The 23,237-nt window shown below is 42.4% G+C and overlaps 1 protein-coding gene across 1 annotated transcript in view; it reads left to right on the forward strand.

The window, feature by feature from the left end:
* The window catches only part of LOC126335941 (cuticle protein-like), a 36,549-nt gene extending 16,759 nt beyond the window's left edge, over positions 1-19,790 (forward strand). Inside the window, exons 3-4 of the mRNA XM_049999418.1 lie at positions 17,577-17,635; positions 19,087-19,790. Coding sequence (XP_049855375.1) covers positions 17,577-17,635; positions 19,087-19,701 — 674 coding nt within the window. The 3' untranslated portion in view covers positions 19,702-19,790. The remainder of the gene's footprint in view (positions 1-17,576; positions 17,636-19,086) is intronic.
* Positions 19,791-23,237: the final 3,447 nt, after the last annotated feature.

Here is a 23,237-nt window from a genome sequence, read left to right on the forward strand (position 1 = left end):
CTATGTTTGTGGGATGGTGGCTGTGGTGTTCTAAATGTTCTGAAAATGTGGAATTGTTTGTTTCGTACTTCCAACACCTGCTATATTCTTTGTACCGCGTTTTAAAATTCCTGCATCTCATGCCTATGTTTATTACATCACAACTTTGACATTCAAGTTTATACATTCCTGATTGCTGGAGTGTATCTATCTTGGTAGCTAGTTGGCTTAGGTGTGACTGAAGGATTTTCCCAGTCTTATATGCTATTTGAAAACCTTGCCTCTTTAGGAGGTTAGCAATTTTGTGTGTTAATTTATGTGCGTAAATCATGGTGTACCATCTGGTTCTTTTCTGTGTGGTGTTGTCATGGTGTGTGTTTGTTGAGTGTGTTTGTAAGTTGCAGCTTGTGAGTTCTCTTGTATTCTAGAAGTGTTGTGTTTGTTTCGTATTTGTGTATTTAATTTTTGATTGAGCCTGTGTACTACATGTGTTCATACCCATTATTCCTACATATTTGTATGATTGTACTCATTTCTCTTCCATAGTTAGTTTCTCTTGTTGAGTGGGGTTCTGTTTAATCTATGTAACATATCAGAAGACTGCTACGACTACAAAAAATGATGCTTAAAGTTCTTCTGGGTATTGTAATACGTCATTATATATAATACTTTGATTATAAACTTAGAACCAACGTTTTGACCGAATTACAACAGCCTTCCTTAGGGCAAGACTGGTTTTGGTGGAGGAAAGGTAGCTCTGTTTTTTGCAGACGATCGGTGTCAACACGCCACATTTTTGAAACTTTATTGGCCCTAGAATATAACAGGCCAGTGATGACGGAAAGGCAAGCATGCGAAAGAACCAACCGGTGGGCTAGCCGGCTTCTCAGTGATAGGCGGCAGTCTGCAAATCATCGCTTGACTTCTGGTGGGCACGTTTTCTTCTTGATGTGCGCGGAAATACAATGACAGTTCCTCTGTAGCTGTTTGTTTAGCTGTCGACAAAAGCGTAATGAAGAGGAGATTCCGCTAGTGCACTTACCATACTTGCAGGGTGTCAGTGAACAGTTAGGCAACGTCCTCCGGCGACGAGGTTTGAATTTCCGCACAGGTTCCAAAACATGATAGGTTCAAACAAGAATGCAGTCTACAAACCAAATACTGCTGGAGTTCATGAACTACGTTGTGAGTACGCAGCTGCTACCGTAGGAGAGCCAGGGAGACCATTAGCACACAAATAGCAGAACGTGAATGTTTGTGCGATTAGCACAGCATAGCAAATCGGCGATATCGAAACTCTGCTGTGACTTTGGACAGCTTACCTTTTTCCTGGAAGCCCGTGTGATGGCGAAAGGGTCATGGACGCGGCAATGTGAAATTCGAGCGGTGACTCAAATCATTAAGCAGTCTGACAACAGCAATAGAGAGGAAAGTTACACACTTTCATCAGCGTCCTGGTTGCCGATCATCCCAGTTCAACAGGCCGCCAGTGGTCGCGGGGCAGAAGCCTCACCGGCCACGGACGAGAGAAACTAAATAAACAAACAGCTACAGGGGAACTGTCAGTGTATTTCCGCACACACCAGGAAGAAAATGTGTCCACCAGAAACCAAGCGCTGATTTGCTCACTGTGAAGCCGGATAACCCACCAGTAGCTTCCTTCCTACGACCCCCCCCCCTAACGACGTGACTAGCCTATTATATTCTAGTGCCAACACAATTTCAAAGATATGATATATTGACACCAATCGTTTGCAACAACTGGAACCATCTTTCCTCAACCAAAACCTATCTTGTCCCCAGGAGGGTTGTTGTAATACGATTAAAACGTTGGTTTTAAGTTGATAATTAAAGTATTTGATACAACGACGCGGTACAAGACCCGTAAGAATATTTTAATCATCATAACACGGTACACGGGAGCCTACGCAGGCAAAACAAGTGGTAAGTTCTGGTCGTTGATGGAAGCTTCAGTGGCGACATGATCGAAGTGAAATACGACTTAACGATCTGAAAAGTGCGTAATATTATTAAGCGGAATCTACACGGCAATTCATCAGCTGTCATACTTCATCAGCCGTGATACAGGGCGAAAATTAACCTCTCAGATGTAAGGAGTAAGCCGGCCGTAGTGGCCGAGCGGTTCTAGGCGCTACAGTCTGGAACCGTGAGACCGCTACGGTGGCAGGTTCGAATCCTGCCTTGGGAATCGGTATGTGTGATGTTTTTAGATTAGTTAGGTTTATGTAGTTCTAAGTTCTAGGGAACTGATGACCTCAGAAGTTAAGTTCCATAGTGCTGAGAGCCATTTGAACCATTTGTAAGGATTAAAAAGAAATAAAACAAAATATAAACATTAATTTAACCAATAAGTGAATGAATTGTCACTTCTCATAACTCATTTTACTTTCCTACCACAAGATAAACCGCTATTTCTTTTCACTGAAACTTTTTGATCCATGCAAAACAACCAACACGGTAATTAATAAATAAATAGCTTATTTCACAGAGAGCTCAGGTGCAGTTGACCAAATTATTGTTGTCCATGGAGAATATAAGTACAGGACTCACTCTCTGAGTAGTCCATCTCTGTTAATGATTTTGTTACAGTTGTACTTCAAACAGGATGACCATATCAATTGCAAAAGATTATATTAGTAGTGACTTTTCTCTTATTGACACTCAGTTAAGGATACATCTAAGATGTGTCGGATCTTACGCTTGCCCATCTATGCTTAACCCAAGGTCACAAGTGACAAGGGGATGTCTCGTCAGCTAGAGAATGGAGTGAGCTTTTGGTGTCTGCAGACTAGGTACGTAGGCAAGTGGACTAACTCTATGGGGTCAGCTCATGTGAACAAGTAGAATTAGAGGCGACTTGAACGATGGTGCAAACAGGGGTCCAACGATTTATTCAGTGATTAACATTGTGCAATAAGCAACAGTATCTTTTTCTTTACGGCGGCCGAAAAGAATAGCACAATTAATGGCGTACTTCAATGAAAAATGTGAATGATGTATCTTCATGTACTTTGAGTGGTCATTAGATCGACGTAGGGAACATTTCTATAAACTCAAGACAGAATAAAACCGGTGTTAATCATAAAGTGTGTAATTTATAAATGCCTTTTCAAGAAAATATATTTATTGACTGGTTGTAGGAGACTGAGAGGACAGGTTGAGATTTAATCTAATTATCGAATATCGATCATTGAAGCAAAGTAGTCTGGGACATGTAGAGACCAACTATTCTAACCTTATCTGATATCACGTAAATTCTGTTTTTCTTTTTTGTACGTAAAATATGTTTATAACAACAGCACAACACTGCTGATTGCTTGCTGATTCCACACATCCCATACAGTCTTTCTAAAATTGCATTTTAAGACTCCTGTATGACATCCATATTTCCAATATTGAAACCAGTTTAATTTATCTCCCCATATATTGCTACCGTGAACTGGCCATCTGTAAAAACTAGAGGTTAATCACCATTGTTCAAGAGTAGCGTCTATGACTAATAATCAAAATGTCTTCGTTCTTCGAACCTCGCTACTGCTCAAATTCCAATAACTATCATTAGAAATGGCCTCCGCAGACTTCCGGCATAAGAAGTCGCCCTCGTCCGGGGTACGGTCTTCTCAAAGAGGGCCGAGGACCTGACAGAGGTTCAAGGCAACTGCTTACCCTTTGGGTGGGAAACTGCCACTGAAAGGTGGAAGAATCAGGAATGATCAGTGGCATCAGAATGTGGAAGGCAATAGAAAGCACTGCATTAAAGCTACATAATGTTTATCCCAGGAAATGTGGCCTGTAATTTAAAAAGTGTGGTAATCTCTCCATTGGCAAAATATTCCGAATTTGTACCCTACTCGGATCTTCAGGAAAGTATGCCTTGAGGGAGGTGGCCATCAGAAAAAGATGGAATAACCAACGGAGAGATAGTATTTTACGGCTCTGAGATGAACAGGTTAGAGCAGGAGATAAATTCTTGGCGGCATTTCCAAACCAGTCAGAAGACCTAATGAAAAAAAAAATCATAGTAGGATAGTAGGTATCACTGGGGATCTAGTCACTCGGTTAATTCCAAAATTTTATTATGATTTAATAATGACAGCTGTCATGCAATATTAAGATTCAATTGAACAATGATTTTCAGAAGTAATGTTCATTCAACTAATGCTGGAGGACAAAAGATCACCTTTTCCACATACAAATGTAAGACAATCAGCTGAATTAAAATTAATAAAATATGGGTCGTTTTACTATATTATTCGTAACTTTGGAAATATAACAGCCTCCCAAAATCTCAGCTGTGGAATCAGCACAGAAATTCCTTTAATATGAAACGTTTTATACAACTTTTCGCAGTAGTTTTAAATTTAATAAAAATTACATTAATCTTTCTTGCTGATGTGGCAGATCGAGTTGTGGAAAAAATAGTAGAATCAAGTGTGGTTGCTCCCACGTTATTATACATTCCGACTAATTTAATACACGAAGGAAAATTCAACTGCGTTAACACTAATACAAATGACAAGGGTAGCCAAGCGACTTAAGTTTACTATGATGTGTGTATTTAGGCAGAGTGAATAGAAATGGACCTTAAAACTTTGGAATGACATATAAACTTACAGAAACGATAGGTGTGCCATTGTAGTAAATAGCTTAAATTTTTATTCAAGTAGTGCATCATACCGCGTTCTGCCACCAGGAGTGCAACGAAGTGCACAGTTAAAATAATTACTTTAAATGGAGTGGAGCGTGCTTTGCCTGTTCTAGTTTCATGAAACGAACTCTTCAACAGCTGTTCGGTGTAAATTTCGCATCGAATTTGCTGAAGAACTGCCAAGCAGCCCCGTAAATTACTGTTGGTACAAGAACTTGGTTGAGACGGGTTGTTCACTGTGACCAGGCCGTCCGTGTGTTGATGATTATTTCGGACGAGTTAGAGAGAGCTTTGCTCGCAGACCACAAAAATCAACGCGACATGCATCTCGCGAGACTGGCACTCCACAAACGACTATTTGGCGAGTACTGCGTAGATGTTTGCACTTGAAACCTCACAGATTCACAATGGCGCAGCATATTCGTGATGCAGATAGCGTCGCTCCCGGAAAATTCTGTGCGTAAATTTTGCATCGGTTAGAGGACGACGAGACATTCCTGAACACAAGAATCTTCAGCAATGAGGCGACATTTCATATCAGTGGCTTGGGGAACCCCTACAAACGCAGAATACGGTGGAGCGAAAATCCAGATGCAACCCTGAAACACATTCATTACAGCACCAAAGTTAGCGTGTTTCGTGCCCCTTGGAAATTGAAAGTGTACGGCCGCTTTTCTTCATGGAGAAAATTGTCGTTGGTATTGTGTATCTGGATATGCTTGAAAACATTTTAATTCCACAGATCGATGAAGATGACCGAGATGGGATGGTTTACTACCGGCAAGACGAGGCGCCACCTCATTTCCTCACTGAAGTAAGTGGTTTCCTCGATAACCGCTCCCTAGGTCGGTGGATCGGCCGTGAATGGCCAGTCACATGGCCACCTCACTCCCCAGACTTGACACCACTGGATTTCTTTCTCTGTGGGTCTATTAAAGACCGTGTGTACGTTCCTCGCCTACAAAACAATTTAATTGACCTGAAAAATCAAATCGATTCTACGCTGCCAATTCACAAGTTACGCCCGATTTGCTGCAACGTGTGTGGGAAGAAGCTGACTACCCGTGCGATGTTTGCCGCATCAGAAATGACACATATACTGTTTCTATAAGTTGTATCAGTAAATTTCTACATCAGTCCTTTTTGATTCACTATTTGATTTCTGAGAATGCCTTTCAAGTATTAAATTGACAATAGTCGGAAAAATATTTTCGATGGATGTTGTTACTGTGAACTTGTACTGCGAACAGTTTTAACGAAATAAATATTGCGGTATGAATACAGGATTCTAAGTTATTAACATTTAGATAGCACAACTGAACTCTGAGACAATACTTCAGCAATGGACTGCAGCCAGTTTAATTCATCGTATGTTACTGATGAAGTGCATAAGATAGATTTGTATCATCGTTGAATGGGGTTTTAATTTTTTTATCGACCCCAAGCTTGATAGCCACATGAATAAGGAAGGTATTACTGTGATACATCTACCCACGGAATATACTGTTCGTAATGCTGTCTAGAAATAATCGAATGACGTATAAATACAGCTCGAAACTATTAATGAGACAATGAACACTTCATAAAATCGTCAAACAACCGGACAACTTAACACTGGGAACATGATAATTTCCATTCATTTTTCCTTCGAATTACAGGGAAAGACAACTGTGCTCCTACAGCCAGGTAACCATTTCGTTGGATAGGATTGTGCACGCGCTGCATGGTAACAAACAAGAAGTACCGTGGCAGATGCTCCATTGATATAGGAAAGCTGAAAGTGAACAGTGCCAGATTCGTTGAATCGTTAGGCGTAGAAGGCATTCGTAGAAGGCATGAGTACTCTTATGCTTCAGTAATAGATTATTGTTATTATTTATCGTATGGATATAAATACACAACAGACAGACTTAGAGAATTAAGAGCTCTGGTTTCAATAGATCTTACAGAGTGGTGTCAAAAGACTTGATCCATACCATTGTTGTTGGGGAGCCATTGACGATATCCTTCCAGCCTCCACTGAATCATCTCTTGGAACATTCCTCTACAATGTCGTCAACGTCGTGCTGTGAAGCTTCACATTCACACAATAGGGACTCTGAAAGTTCCAATTTGTGCATGAAGGATTTAGTTCCTCCGGGTACCCGTCGGATTCTGTTCAGTTGCCAGCAGGTTCTTATAGGCTGCAAGCGTCACATACATGTGGGGTCTTCAGGACCGCGACGACGAATGCTGGTGTTGTTCTTACATGTATCCTTGAGTGGTTGGATATCACGAGCTGCCTAGAATAGTTTCCTTGACTTGAGACGCATTCTGGGTGAACTGCGCACAATTTCCTAGACAGGTAGCCTTTGGGAAGGGCAGGCACTTCGTCCTCAGGCAATAAGTGGCCCATCGAGACCATTCGACCGCCGTGTCGTCCTCAGATTAGGATGCAGGTAGGAGGGGCGTGTGGTCAGCACACCGCTCTCCCGGTCGTTATGATGATTTTCTTTCACCGGAGCCGCTACTATTCGGTCGAGAAGCATCACGAGGCTGAGTGCACCCTGAAAAATTGCAACGGCGTATGGCGGTCAGGATGGTCACCCATCCAAGTGCCAGCCACGCCCGACAGCGCTTAACTTCGGTGATCTGACGGGAACCGGTGCATCCACTGCTGTACGGCCGTTGCGAGCCTTTGGGATAGCCCAAAGTTATTAATCTTATCCCACTCACAGGTCACTGGTTCCTGTCGTCTCAGATGTGGTGGAGCAATGTTACTGAGGGCAGACAGCCTATTACCAAGAATAGGTTAGTGTTAATAAGTAAATACTTCGTAACAGTGTACAATGATCTGGTGGAAGAGAAATCATTACTCCGAGTATTTCTAATGGATTTCGTACGAATTTTAAGTTCCAAATAAACTTTTTGAAAGAGATAGCGTGTTAATTACAGGCTCTGGCCTCTGACACGCATGATTCGAATACCAGTCAAGTCGGTTTAAGTCTTCCGTGATTTACCTAAATCGCTTCTGGCAATTGCTTACTTACTTCTCCTCACTTTCGACGTTTGTGATCACACCGATTACACAGTCGAGGATTATTTTCTCCAGTAAGGGGTGCTAACTTGCGTATACAGGGCGAGCCAGAACTACCCGACAAAATGTCTGAGGTTGTTCAGGGAGTATTATGGTTCAAGATGTAACGCAGCCGTCGGGATTTACTATTTAATTACGCTCTCTAACTAAGAAACATGACAGTGAACATCGGGTCACTAGCGCCGTGTTACAACAACATTCTCGTATCTCAAGCACCCGCGGTAATATTGCTTTATTTTAACGTGTTCATAAACGATAAATTAAAATTGAAAGGATGACGTGCTTTTGGAGAAATAAGGGCTGGGAAGTTTCGCCGTCTAGAAATTTTTAGAACATTTGAAAAAATTCGACAGTATTCGACAACATTCCAAAACATTCGAGAATATACGAGAGCATTCCGCAACATTCAAGAATGTTCTGGAATGTTCCAGAATGATCTGAAATGTTCTGGAACATTCTGGAAGATTCCAGAATTTTCGGGAACATCCCGGAACATTCTAGATCATTGTGGAAGATTCCAGAACACTTTCGATTGTTGTGAATGTTCTGGAACGTTCTGATTCAAATGGCCTTTTTCTCAAGTTCTGAAATTCGCAAATGGTGGGGCTACCCATTAGTAGGGGTGTTTAAAGCAAGAACCATTGAGGCCTCGAGAGTCAGTTTCTTATCGGTGATGAAGGGGGAAACCGTAAAGCTAGTGCAGTGAATTAAAAAAAAAAAAAACAGTGAATTGTGAGTAGTCAAAGAGATACAGCGACTGAATATAAATCGACAATAAAGTGTGAAAAGTGTGTAAAGTGTACGTACTGTATTTGTTAGTAAAAAGCTGATTTGATTCATAATTTAGACAATACCCAAACGTGAAAGAGGAGGAGATCTTGTCAACTATGAAGCAAAACGGCAAAAACAAAAAGAACAAAGAGAAAGCGAAACAGACGAATAGCACGAGGCACGTTTAAGTTCCCAACGAACGAGAACGAGCGCCGTGAGGAGCAGAGAAACCGAAGAACAACGGAATGAATGGATTGGAGAATCAAGAATGGCGACACAATCTTATTATAAAATACTGCGAACTCAAGCCACCCTACGAGAAGCGCGGACAGAGACAAGTAAACAGTACAACCTAACAAATGAAGCATTCATTAAAACCGGACGAAAGCATATAACAAATATAAACACGTCTTAATGAAAAAAACATAACATCCATCAATTTTGAAACGCGAGAAAGTTCAGCAGGGAAACTCCAGGATTCTGTTGCATGAATGAAAAAATCCGATTACCACCACTGGAAGCAACTCCGTAGGAATTTTTTCATTGCATAACCGGGGAAACTGGAGAATCAAAACACTTTCTTCAAAATGTAAAAGTGTACAACGCCTGCTTTCAAATGACTTCTTTCGGTATCATTTTGATCAACACTAACAGAGAGGAAATTGATGATGATTTTTTCCATCCAAGGACATATCTATCACAACATGGATTCATTAATACCACTACCCAGTGAAGAAAATAAATTTCCACAAGTATATTTTATCGGAAATAAAGAAACAGAAATTGGTCAATGATGCACAAATATCAGTGGATTGAGGCGAGAAGTAGTCCAAGATTACACAAAGACAATCATCTGATTTACATATTCAAAACAGCACTATACCGAATGATTTTTGATGAGTACAAAGTTATAATACGAGCTGCCAAAAGACCTCCTGGAGAACACGGACGTCGGTTTATGCACCTCAGATAGACGAAGTCGCCGTCGTAATTGTGAACAATGAAAGCACAAGCCGTGACATAATTGCACCGTGAAGCAGAGAAGGACTACAGCGCATTGGAGAGACACACCGTTCATATGATTCCCTCGAATATCTGCTAATATTTCTGCGCGGAGTGAATGGATATCGTTTTACTGTGAAACAAATCCAATTTGAACCAGGCTTATAAACAAACAAACCAGTCACTTCCAAGGATTTCTAGGCTTACCGGTAAATCATCAGAGACAATGAAACATACAATCACATTTTCATCACTCGTCGTTTAGTCCAACAATTCGTGGTGGAAATGGATGCAAAAATGGAAGTGGAACGGATACCCTACATAAGACTGCATCAGAAGAAACTACGCACGGAAGATTACATCCACTTTCGAGACGTAATCACAGATGATGGAAACATTGACGGCATTGGAAGAATCATAATCTTATCTTCATCACACATTAGAGGTAGGATGTCCGAGACATGAACGAATACACTCAAGATGCCTTGATCTGCATAAGAAAATTTGGACCTCTGACTTCTTCATAACATTCACATGCAACTCGTCGTGGCCAGAAATCAAAGAACAACTAAGATACAGACAAGCCCCCCATGTATCGACACAGCGTAACAGACCGAGATCTCCGACAAAAACAAATGAGATTTATTAAAGTAATCTCAAAATATCACATCTTTGGAACCGTTAGATGCTGGATGTAAACAATCGAATGGCTAAAACGAGGACTGCTTCACTCACACAATCTCATAAGGCTACACGACAGAATTTATACCACAGATATCGACAAAATCATCCAAGCTGAATTTCCCAGACCACAAAAAAGTCAGGAACAGTATTACACAGTACTGAAAAACATGACCATGCGGGCAATTAAATCTTATTCGCTACGTATCAGTGAAGGAAAAACTAAAAAAAAAAAAAATCCCAAAGCCGTACTTGGACGACACACAAACCGGAGTTGATGGCTATCCCAAATACAGAAGACGATCACCCAAAACCGGTGGATTCACAGTATAAATACGAATACGAGGCAGCGACGAACTGGAAATAGATAATCAGTGGATAGTACCATATAACACAGTACTTTTCAAAATGTTCCAAGCACATGTAAACGTGGAATAATGCAGTTTAGTGAAATCCATCAAAAATGAACAAAGGCAGTGACATGGCAGTATTTCAAATAGCCAAAGACAGCGATCAACAAGACAGAAACGACGGGATCCTCATGTACCACATGAGCAGATACATCAACAGTATCGAAGTTGCATGCCAGATGTTTGATTTTCTCATACACGAACACCTATTTCCTTTCTTGGGTGTTGGTGTGACTTTTGCAACTTTTCAGTTTTTCGGTACGGACTTATCGTCGTACGAGCGGCTGTATAAGATTGCTGAGTATAGAGCTCCTGTATCAGCATACTCTGTAAGGAAGCTGGCTTTTATACAATCTGGGCCGGAGGCCTTGCCTTTATAAGGTGATTGAAGCTGCTTCGCTGTACTGAAGCTATGTACTTCTAAGTTCCTCGCCAGATGACGATAGTTGCTGCTGCCCCTGTAGTGCCGAAACCTTGCTTTGTCGGCATATCTCAGCAGTGCTTCGTCAGATGCGGCAGCCTTATGTTGTTATGCTGCTGGCGGCGCGGATGCGTCCCGCCCAGCTGAAACGATTGTGAGTGCTGGCAGGCGCACTGCCGCTCGGTGTCTAGAAGGGCTTCGGTTCGACCCTCGCCCCATCCGGCGGTGGCATGCAGCAGCAAGACCATTGGCGACCTCACAACGGTAACTAACACAGAACGGACGTCGATTCGAAGCCCGACTATGTCGGCAACCAAACATGTTCGGTTGATCAGCTTTTATACAATACAGAGCAGGTCTCGTTGCAGCTGAGCGGTCCGTCAAGCGCCTCGGAATGTCTCGAAATGCCGGTTATTGCCCCATCGATGAACGGAGCTGCTGAGCCTGTGGGTACCCGCAAGCGTTCGGATTTCGTCATCGGCCCCTCTCGTACCCGAGCTGCAACACACTGTTATGAAGGTGTTTTCACAGAAACAAAGGTAACTGGGATAATAAACCAAATAGACCATAATTACATTGTTCCTCTGTAGCGAGCGACCGGACACTACGGGTCCCTTATACCAAAACACTTAAAAAATATTCAAAAAATCCCAGAACTTTTATCGATGGATTTAGAGCGTTCCCTTTAAAATAACGTACCCTTCAGAACGACATCTGACAGTGTAGGTTGGGGCCAGGATGGGGTGGAAATTGAATGCCGTGAGAACTGCAGTCCATAACGTGGAACGCAGTATGAGATAGTATATCTGGCTGCAAATATTACGGCCACTAATTATCAAATTAAATTTAGGATAAGGATAAAAAAGGCTGTGAATAATTTTTAACGTATGAAACGAAGAGCTTAAATCATTAAAATATGAATAAACTATTGACATCCCGCGACGGCCGAGAGATGCCGAGGACGTGTAATAGTCCATTACTAGTTTTTAGGCCGAGAAAGGTATTTAGAGCTTGAGTACAAGCGAGGCTAAAACTCTGCTGCTATGTATTAAAAAATTAATTTGTGGAACAGCAAAATCTGTGCAAACTGTATATTTAGTTTGGCTACTGATTAGGAACTGTGTAGTGTTCGCGACGGTAGAAATTGTATCCAAGATAGTAAAAGACGTCAAGGAATCCAGACTTTGAACGGACAGCTTTCTTTTTCCCTACTGCTCGTGTAATTCATAGAATTTGTAATTAAATGTCTTAAAATGGCCAGTTAAAACATAGTGAAGGAATGTTCCGATAATGTGAACGAGAAAAACATTATGACGAAATGTAATGTAGGAAAGAGGACAACAGTGAAGAAAATGTGATTTACATGCTGCTAAGCCAGTTTATCATGTGCTATAAAATACAAAGAGGAAATGTAAATTCAGTGAAAAACAAGAACTAGCACTCAGATGTAACGTTGCTTTCAAACATATTCCACACTTGGCGAATACTCAAATATACTTATTCGTGAAAGAAGAGAAATTTCAAAGTAGAATTAAATGTAATTAAACAAAGGAAACATCCCTTGGATTTGAAACGCAATCTGGCTGGGCCTGCAAAGAAAGCAAAGGGACAGAACGAACAACACATAAAAATTGGAAAGCAATAAGCCACTTAGGTATTGAAAATTAAGCTGCAACACCTCAAGAAAATTTACTACATCAATAAATAGATAGCTGATATAAAATATTACTTTTTATGTATATCCGAGGAAAAAGACTCACAGGAATGGTATTCGCAAAAGAAAGCAGACATTCTGAACTGTCTATAAGCCACTTTTTTCTCTAATCCCCGTGAAAGGCCCTTTTCTCCAGCCAACAGATATTTATATTCTATAAACGTAAGCTATTACTTCCGCTATACAGAAAGTTTGCTAGTAAATATCTCCGTATATATGATAATCATCAAAGTTGATTTTAAAGATACTGATGTTAGTATGAGGACATGTCAATCAGCATCAATAAGCTAGTGTTAAAAGTTGACAGTAATGGTTCCCTTTGAGTGGATGAATTTGAATTGCGATTTTCTTTTGCATAAACTGTTTCTTAAATGTGTTCCGTGTTTCATTTTACTTTTTTTTTTTTAGTATGATAGCATAGCGAAGTCCTACTCTGACATTTCAAGATGTGCCAAGTCCTTAACAAGTAATCGATGATTTCTGCAACGATTTTAATCATTAGTAAACTTTGTAATCATAGTTTACACCAACGGTCTTCCCACTCCACTACGATATCTATTGTCTTATTCAACAGTCATCTATAATTTATCAATCCTTTTATACCCCAGCAAATTAGTCTCCATCTGACGAATATTTTCCATACATTTCCTACTATATGCCCCATCTTCAATTCAAGAAACTTATTTTACAATAACTTCTATTTTCCATAGTTCTTGATATTCTGCCTCGACTTCTGAACGTAGTGTTTCAGGAATGCAATGTTTCATGCTTATAGATTTCTTGTGTGGAAGAAAACTGCCTTTTCTCCTGTACTAGTGCTATTATCGTGTTTCGATTACTTTGGTCATATCGTGTGTTGTTGCTTTCAGTTCTTGTTGTTCCAGTTATAGTCATCAGTCGAGAGAATAGTCTTACACTGCTCTACATGCTAGTCTGTTTTGGGCGAGCTACTGCACATTACATGCATTTGAACCTGCTTTCTGTGCTCAAGTCTTTATCTGTCTCTACAGTTTTTTGCCACTGTACAGTTTCGGCTTGTAAACCAGAGTCCTATTTACTTCAAGATATCACAACAGAGTGGGCCATTGCACAAGACGTCACACTGTGTTTTAACAGGAAGTCCCGCTACTGTTCCGTACACTTGCCTTCCAGCATACCAGAAATATCTACAGTGATTATAACAGAAGATTTCTCAAATCGTTACACCTAACTTTTCACGTTAGTTTCCAGGATAATTGCGAGTCCTTATAGTTCCCTAATGAAAGTTTAAAATTAAATTAAGCCCTACTACACAGTCCCACTCTCTCTTACACACACATCAAAGAAAGGTTTTTCATCACCTCGATCGCCAGAACTTCTGAAGATAGACGTTGACTTTGGATATTGTATCACAGACACAGTTCCTTTGACTATTCAGAGATGTCACTAAACCCGCCTAAAGATATCAACGCTGGCCGCGGTGGCCAAGCGGTGCTAGGTGCTTCAATCTGGAACCGCACGACCGCTACAGTCGCAGGTTCTAATCCTGCCTCGGGCATGGATGTGGGTGATGTCCTAAGGTTAGTTAGGTTTAAGTAGCTCTAAGTTCTAGGGGAGTGATGACCTCATATGTTATGTCCCATAGTGCTCAGAGCCATTTGAACCATTTGAGAAACGGAGGAAATGATATTTATGTTGACCTTTATTACAATTTTCTGTACAGGTTCTGGAACTCTCGGAACCGAGGCGATGCAAAACATTTTTTTTATGTGTATACTTCACAACACGCAACGCAGGCGTAAAAGACTTATGTCAACTCAGTTATCAGAAGTCCTACTCGAAACTAAGGAATAATTAACAAATCGGCTCAGCTCAGACTAATATGGAGAGGCAAAAACTTTACAGGTGAACATATACTTATGAGTAAAAACTTTTAAAAATCTTGCTATCGAAGAATGTGAACATTACTCTCTTTTGTTTAAAGCGATAAATTTAATCGCAGCATTAAATTATATCGTTGAGTTTTTAGTCTCAAATAATTCTCAACTCCTTCAGAATATTGACACTTTAATTTGATGCTGATTGTGTTGCTCTTAATGTTGATATAAGAAACACTGTTCCCCCGTTCTGTGCCACTACTTTCGTATGGAGATATTTTCTTTTATTGTGAAAATGTCTCACCTTAATTCGGAATATCTGTGAAATTTTTAGCTGGCCGTAATGTATCGTGGTGCTAATGGAACCTCTCATTATCTGCGATCGCTTTCAGAAACTACGGTAAAGAATCATCTCAACAAATATTTGCTTTCTAAGGAAACCTCATTTCCCAATTAAGAGTGATTTCAATTCATTTTCTCTAACAATTTTTCTTTTGAAACTTCCTGGCAGATAAAAACTGTGTGCCGGACCGATATTCGAACTCGGGACCTTTGCTTTTCGCGGGCAAGTCCTCTACCAACTTTTTTTTAAAAATCTCATTTTGTTCGCTTTTGTTCGTTGCATCTGCTCGTGGCGGACGTGGTAAGACATCCGTTTAAGTTCGTTGTTGATCTGTTAACTCAGTTTTTTTATTACAGAGGGCAGCTAACCTTCTGACCGAACAGGCTGAGCAACCGTGCCGGCGCATCCATTTAAGTTCGTTGTTGATCTGTTAACTCAGTTTTTTTTATTACAGAGGGCAAATTACCCTCTGCCCGAACACGCTGAGCTACCGTGCCCGTGACTGAGCTACCCAAGCACGACTCGCGCCTCCTCCTCACAGCTTTACTTCTGTCAGTACCTCGCCTCCTACCTTCCAAACTTTGCAGAAGCTCTCCTGCGAACTTTGCAGAACTAGCACTCCTGAAAGAAAGGATATTGAGGAGACATGGCTTAGCCACAGCCTGCGGGATGTTTCCAGAATGAGATTTTCACTCTGCAGCGGAGTGTGAGCTGAGATGAAAGTTTATGGCGAATTAAAACTGTGTGCCGGACCGAGACGCGAACTCGGGACCTTTGCCTTTCGCGGGCAAGTGCTCTACCAACTGAGCTACCCAAGCACGACTCACGCCCCGTCCTCACAGCTTTACTTTTGCCAGTACCCTGGCTAGCAATAAAGAAAAGAAAAATAAAACTATTATAACATGCATGGCATAACTTCGAGATTCCCTCAATGGAAATGAGGTGTCCTTCACATTTCTCAGTTGCACATTGAAAATGTTCTACATTAAAACTACCGACGAATGGAAACAGCTGTGAGAGAATATGAATACGAGTATACAGGAAAAGACTGGAATTCTTAACCTAGGAGGCGTCTTTTCCAGACGTCAGTCCAAGGAGTTTCTAGTTGATCAATAAAAAGCAAAGAAAAGTTTAAAGGTGGTTCCAGCGCTCCAGGTGATCTACATAGTCCTGCCAGCGTTTCCCCCCCACCCCCTCCCATCCATCCCCCCCCCTCCCCCACCCATTCCCCGCCCCCTCGCTTGAGTACAATTGATAGAACGTTGCTACAACCATGTGAATCTGTCCGAAAAGTCATTCTTTCTTTGGTTGGATATTATTCAATTCGCGTGTCACATTGGTGTGAATGTCATTTATGACACGTGAGTTTCTTCACTCTGTCGTTTTTGATAGGTTCGTTTTGGTAACACCGAGTCTCATCACGCATGATGATATTTTCCAGCGCAGAATTGTCTACATTTCAATTAAATCATGGCAGTTGTTCGGGTGCGCGGGACATACTTTGCACACACTTTTCTCTTCTTCAAACCTTCTGTAGAACGACCTGAACGCTTGATATAGAAGTGTTTCTCCTTTGTGACTTGACGTACAACAACGTTCATACTCTATGGCCGCACGTTCACTACTGAACACTACCTGCTCACGGCTGTTTGGTCGACACCACATCTGTTGTTGTTCACAATTGTCAATTCAAGCTGCACCGTAGCTACTGCGCTAACGTCACTTGTAATTTAGGAATCGTCAGTTTGCCGGCCGTTGTGGCCGCGCGGTTGTAGGCGCTACCGTCCGGAACCGCGCGACCCCTACGGTCGCAGGTTCGAATTCTGCCTCGGGCATGAATGTGTGTGATGTCCTTAGGTTAGTTAGGTTTAAGTAGTTCTAAGTTCTAGGCGACTGATGACCTCAGACGTTGAGTCCCATGGTGCTCAGAGCCATTTAAACTATTTTTTGCTATTTAAATTTTGTTTATTCACAAAACTATTTTGGAACCATATCCCCGTTCTCAAGCGGAGTTTTCCCATTAATTGGTTGTCACGGTACAGAACAGTTTAGTGTCGGCCTCGTGACGGCTAAGTACAACCAATAATATTTTTTCGTGGTTTCAGGCTCCATAATTGGCAACGTACAACAATGAACGTTGACTCTGAGGACATCTCCAAAGCTGAATGAATTTTATTTTCGGCTGATAACAATAAAAAATTTGAAGCTTCCCTGTAGATTAAACGGTAGTTGAGCTAGTGGGGGAAGTAAAATGTGAGGAGAGGTGCCGTGTCATGCTTGTGTAGCTCAGTAGGTAGAGCACTAACCCACAAAAGTCAAAGATGGGTTCGATTCCCAGTCCATCACACAGTTTTAATCTTGCAGGGTGTTTCATATCAACACACACTCTGTTCCAGAGCGAAAATTCATTCTGACAATTAACATATTGTTAAAAATGTAAGGAAAATATATTTCATCAATCATCGCTCAATCACTGGCGAAAGTTCCGCGCCTTGCTTAGAGAACTGTGCCACCCAGAGACATAGGTCTGTTATTGAAAGTATTCGGGCGAAAAGTGCAAAGGGGCACCCCGGGTTTTGTTCGGTGAACGGCTGAAACCTTTGACGACCAATCACGGGACAGCGTGGGACAAGGTGGGGCTATATAAGCGCCAGCGGGCGCAGTGACAGGACAGAGACAGCGAGCGACACAACACAGCAGCATGGCCAGCAAGGTGAGACCACGCCCAGCTTTCTCTCGCGTTCCTCCACTGCGGGAACTGACTAACCAAAAGGCAGCCACCGCCAGAATCTCAATGACTGACTCAGGCGCTGCCCGCGGGCGGTCCGCGTCTCTGTCCCGTCTGTCGTGCTGCGACATCTCTATAAGTTCTCAGTTTATATTCAACGCATGCACCACAACACGAAGGAGACACTTGAATAACAGCCTAGGCAGGACATAGGTTTGTCAGGCTGATCCAAGAAAACAAAGCTTTTCTTCCTCATGAAATTCGGAATCCTTGCAGTTGGTGTTAAACATAGTAACGTAAGAATGCTTCAACTGCATCATATGCAAGATCACAACTTCAGAACGTAACGGTGTTCGCAGAGTAGTAAAATGATAGCAATCGACCCATGAAGCTCTGTACTGAACGCGTTACTTACTGAAAGATCCGTTGCACTCAGGAATTGTTTTAAAATAAACAGCTTGAAGAAATATGTGTAACGAACCCTAAAAAGCTTTGCACTCGGTTTAATCCCGTCCGAGAATGACAGTCAGAACCGGTTAGAATGAAGAAGCGACGAAAATTCATGGTTGGGTTTAATTTCTTTTGTTCAGTTTCTGTGAACACGGGTAATTATCACATTCTTGAACAAGCCAAAACGACAAAACACCGTAGTCAGTATATAATGCGTGCAAATGCAGCACATGAAACAAGCGTCTATATTGCCACTCTTATGACTTAGATACACGTATTTTCCGTGCATACGTACGCAAAAGGGAACAGTAAGTAACAGGTAGTTCATTTCTAATCCTTATTTGTTTCGTGCCATAAGAAATGCATTTTACTCGGTTCCCATAGCTGATACTGCAACACAGCTTAAAAAAAAAAAGTGAGACAGTGTTTGTAAACTTGCAAGTAACCTGTCCACAGCACAATTTGTGACAAAATAGAAGTGAATATTTTTCATGTTGGTTATTTTGTTTGTTGCTCTCTCAGATTTTTCGTCGAGTTATTCTTGTCATCACAGTTTTATTCCTGCTTGCCTGTATGTTTTCTTTCTATACCACCGAAATATATTTGTCAAAATGATTAAGATTATTATAAAAAGAAGGTACTGTAAAAAATAAAGAACTTGGAATTTAAGGGAGTGACGTTCAAATCCCTTTTCAGACAAACTCATTTAAATTTTTAGTAATTTTCTTAAAAGATTTTGGGCGAATGGTAGAAGTGTATCCTACATCAGTAGCCGTCATTTCCTTCCCAGTATTTCTCCTACCGTGCCTATAGCGATCTTGATGCTATAGCGACAGTTAAATTTCATCTTCCTCCTACTGCAATTGTATTGCATAACACAGTTTTGAAGTGGATAAGTTCAGGCTCTACATTTTTGCTTGATACGACATAAATGAGGTATTGGTAGGTATGGACAAAAAATTTCTATGCACGCTTTGTTTGTGCAGCTCATTATCTTCGCCGTGGTGGTGGCGGCAGCACACGCCGGCTACCTGGGCGCCCCCGCCGTCTACGCCCCCGGTGCACCTCTCGCTGCCCGCGCTTACGCCGCCCCCGCCTACGCTGCAGCCCCCGCCTACGCCGCCCCCATCGCTCGTTACGCCGCCCCCGTCGCTAGGGCCTACGCCGCCCCTGTCGCCAGGGCCTACGCCCCAGCTGTCGCCGCCGCCCCCGCCGCCGTCGCCGCCGAGTACGACCCCCACCCCGAGTACAGCTTCTCGTACAACGTGCAGGACGCCCTCACCGGTGACTCCAAGGCCCAGCACGAGAGCCGCAGCGGAGACGTCGTCCAGGGCAGCTACAGCCTGGCCGAACCCGACGGCTCCATCCGCACCGTCGACTACACCGCCGACCCCGTCAACGGCTTCAACGCCGTCGTGCACAAGGAGGCCGGCGCCCACCCTGCCGCCGCCGCGCCTGTCGCCGTCGCCCACGCCCCCGTGGCCGTCGCCGCCCCCGCCAGGGCTTACGCCGCTCCCATTGCCAGGGCTGCCTACGCCGCCCCCATCGCTAGGGCTGCCTACGCCCCCGCCCTGGCCTATGGTGGTGCCTACCACGGTTGATTTATGATATGATTATGTTCCTTCGCTGTCATTTTGTACAAATGTATGTAGTCATAAGTGCACTTCAATACATACACATTAATAACTAATCAGTTTTGTTTTTTATAGTTTTTAGTATCTCTTTTTACTTCCTATCTCCTTATATACGCAGTATTCTCAATCTATACACATATTTGATCCTTGCTTTGCGAATCACAATTTACAACAAAATTGAAGATACGAAGGCCACAAAGTAATTTCAGACATTGGCTGCGAATGGAAACTGATTTAAATCAATGGGTAACGTTGAAGATTAGTGCCGGACCAGGATTCGATCCAGATCTCCTGCTTACAAGGCAGATGCTCTGACCACTGAGCCAGTCGGGCACAGTGCTTATTGCAATGCACGGACTACCCTAGCAGGGCTCCTGTCAGAGCGAAATTCTCAACTTATTCACACACTACGAAGTAGCGCCCCTTGCGCACTAAGCTCATTAATCGCGGTATTTCGCCAGTTGCTGTATGAGCTCGAACCTAGTGAGCATCTACACTGAGGAGATCATTAGCTGTCCTCGCCTTAATTATATACATGTGGAATCTATTCTTCCCGACACGTCCGAAAGAACAGACAACACCTCTTTATAGCTACGTCCCCGTCAGATAAACTACGTTTACTCTTAAGTGAGATAAAACGTGTAGTAAGTCCATTAATATATATCGATACAATGATACTGTATACCGTGTTTGCTGAGACGAAGGTAAACCTCCATTCATTGTGTTATACAGGGTGGTGTACAAGGACGTTTTGAAAGTTTGAGAACAGGTACCCTCCATGAAAACAAAAAAAATGTCCAATAAACGTGGGCTCTAAAGTGGATATTTTAAGAGTTACGAGCACTTCTTCATCTTTTCGCTACAGGAAACACGTCTTCTGATGAAGAAGTGCCCATAGATCTCAAGGTATACATTTTGGAGCCCATGTTTACTGGACACTTTTCTCTTGTTTTTGTATAAGGAACCAGTTCCCAAATTTTAAAACGTCATTTTGAAACACACTGTAATTGTTGCTGGGTGACTGTAGTAGCATCACCAGGACAGAAGTGTCTGTAGTGAACCAGCGGCCGCCACCTGTTCCTGCTGACACTATGATTGCGTGCAGAAAACAATTGAAAATTTCTGGATAGACAGTAATGCGACTGAGCAGGAGAGACCACAGCCTGCGGCCCACTGATTTCGAAGCTTTACAGTGTACTAGTGAGGAGGACTGCAAGCTAATTAGGATGACAATTTCTTATTCGAAAAAAATTTGAACAGAACACATGAGGAAGAGTCCGTTAGGACAAAGGTGAAAATGTTAGCATGATCTATAACACAGAAATTTTAGTTGCGCATACCATGCCCAGTACGTAATACACTACTGGCCATTAAAATTGCTACACCACGAAGATGACGTGCTTCAGACACGAAATTTAACCGACAGGAAGAAGATGCCACATCGCAGTCCGCATTGGTCGACATACAACGACTGTTAGCAGAATATGGAATCGGTGGGTTCAGAAGGGTAATACGGAACGCCGTGCTGCATCCCAACGGCCTCGTATCACTAGCAGTCGAGACGACAGGTATCTTATCCGCATGGCTGTAACGGATCGTGCAGCCACGTCTCGATCCCTGTGTCAGCATATGGGGACGTTAGCAAGACAACAACCATCTGCATGAACAGCTTGACGACGTTTGCAGCAGCATGGACTATCAGCTCGGAGACGATGACTGCGGATACCCTTGACGCTGCATCACAGACAGGAGCCCCTGCGATGGTGTACTCGACGACGAACCTGGGTGCACGAATTGCAAAACGTCATTTTTTCGAATGAATCCAGGTTCTGTTTACAGCATCATGATGGTCGCATCCGTGTTTGGCGACATCGCTGTAAACGCAGATTGGCAGCGTGTATTCATCATCGCCATACTGGCGTATCATCCGGCGTGATGGTATGGGGTGCCATTGGTTACACGTCTCGATCACCTCTTGATCGCATCGATGGAACATTGAACAATGGACGTTAGATTTGAGATGTGTTATGACCCTTGGCTCTACCCTTCATTTGATCCCTGCGAAACCCTACATTTCAGCAGGATAATGCACGACCGAATGTTGCAGGTCCTGTACGGGCGTTTCTGGACACAGAAAATGTTCGACTGCTGCGCTGGACAGCACGTTCTCCAAATCTCTCAGCAATTGAAAACGTCTGGTCAATAGTGGCCGAGCAACTGGCTCGTCACAATACACCAGCCGCTACTCTTGATGAACTGTGGTATCATGTTGAAGCTGCGTGGGCAGCTGTACCTGTACACGCCATCCAAGCTCTGTTTGACTCAACGCCCAGGCGTATCAAGGCCGTTATTGCGGCCAGAGATGGTTTTTCTGGGCACTGATTTCTCACTACCTATGCACCCAAATTGCGTGAAAATGTAATCACATGTCAGTTCTAGTATAATATGTTTGTCCAGTGATTACCCGTTTTTCATCTGCATTTCTTCTTGGGGTAGCAGTTTTAAAGGCCAGTAGTGTACTTCCTGAGTATTATTGATTTCACGTCGTTTTTGATATACACTGGTATTGCCACACAATGAGGGGAAAAAACAAGTAAATTTTACTAGTTGTGTATATACAGGGTGTTACAAAATGGAGTTTTAAATATTTGGGGATAGGTTAGTTACAAAAAAAAAAAAAAACAAGGAAAAATCCATTAAACATGGGCTCCAAAATGCGTAAATGCAGAACTGGAGAACTATTTTCACGTGTTCGTCCTCTTTGTTGTGAAAGCTGTTTGCTTTCCATATGTTGGAAGGAGGTAATTGGACAAAAACAAGCAAAAAAGTCCAGTAAGAAATGGGCTCTAACCCGCGTACCTTATATCTATGAGCGACAAGTTCGGTAGAAATGTGTTTCCCTAACGAAGATGAACTAGGGCTCGTAGCTCTTAAGATATGCACTTAAGAGTCCAAAGTGGCGGCGCATTTCTTTCTTCTACATTCACATGGATACTCTGCAAATCACATTTAATTGCCTGGCAGAGGGTTCATTGAACCACCTTCACAATTCTCTATTATTCCAGTCTCGTACAGCGCGCGGAAAGAATGAACACCTATATCATTCTGTACGACCTCTGATTCCCAATATTTTATCGTGGTGATCTTTCCTCCCTACGTCAGTCGCTGTCAACAAAATATTTTCGCATTCGGAGGAGAACGTTGGTGATTGGAATTTCGTGAGAAGATTCCGTCGCAACGTAAAACGCCTTTATTTTAATGATGTCCATCCCACATCCTGTATCATTTCTGTGACACTCTCTCCCATATTTCACGATAATACAAAACGAGCTACCTTTCTTTGAACTTTTTCGATGTTCTCCGTCATTCCTATCTGGCAAGGATCCCACACCGCGCAGCAGTATTTTAAAAGAGGACGGACAAGCATATTGTGGGCAGTCTCCTTAGTAGGTTGGATCAAATGGCTCTGAGCATTATGAGACTTAACTGCTGAGGTCATCAGT

The sequence above is a fragment of the Schistocerca gregaria genome, chromosome 2 (genome assembly GCF_023897955.1).
Source record: "Schistocerca gregaria isolate iqSchGreg1 chromosome 2, iqSchGreg1.2, whole genome shotgun sequence".
Taxonomy (NCBI): Eukaryota; Metazoa; Arthropoda; class Insecta; order Orthoptera; family Acrididae; genus Schistocerca; species Schistocerca gregaria.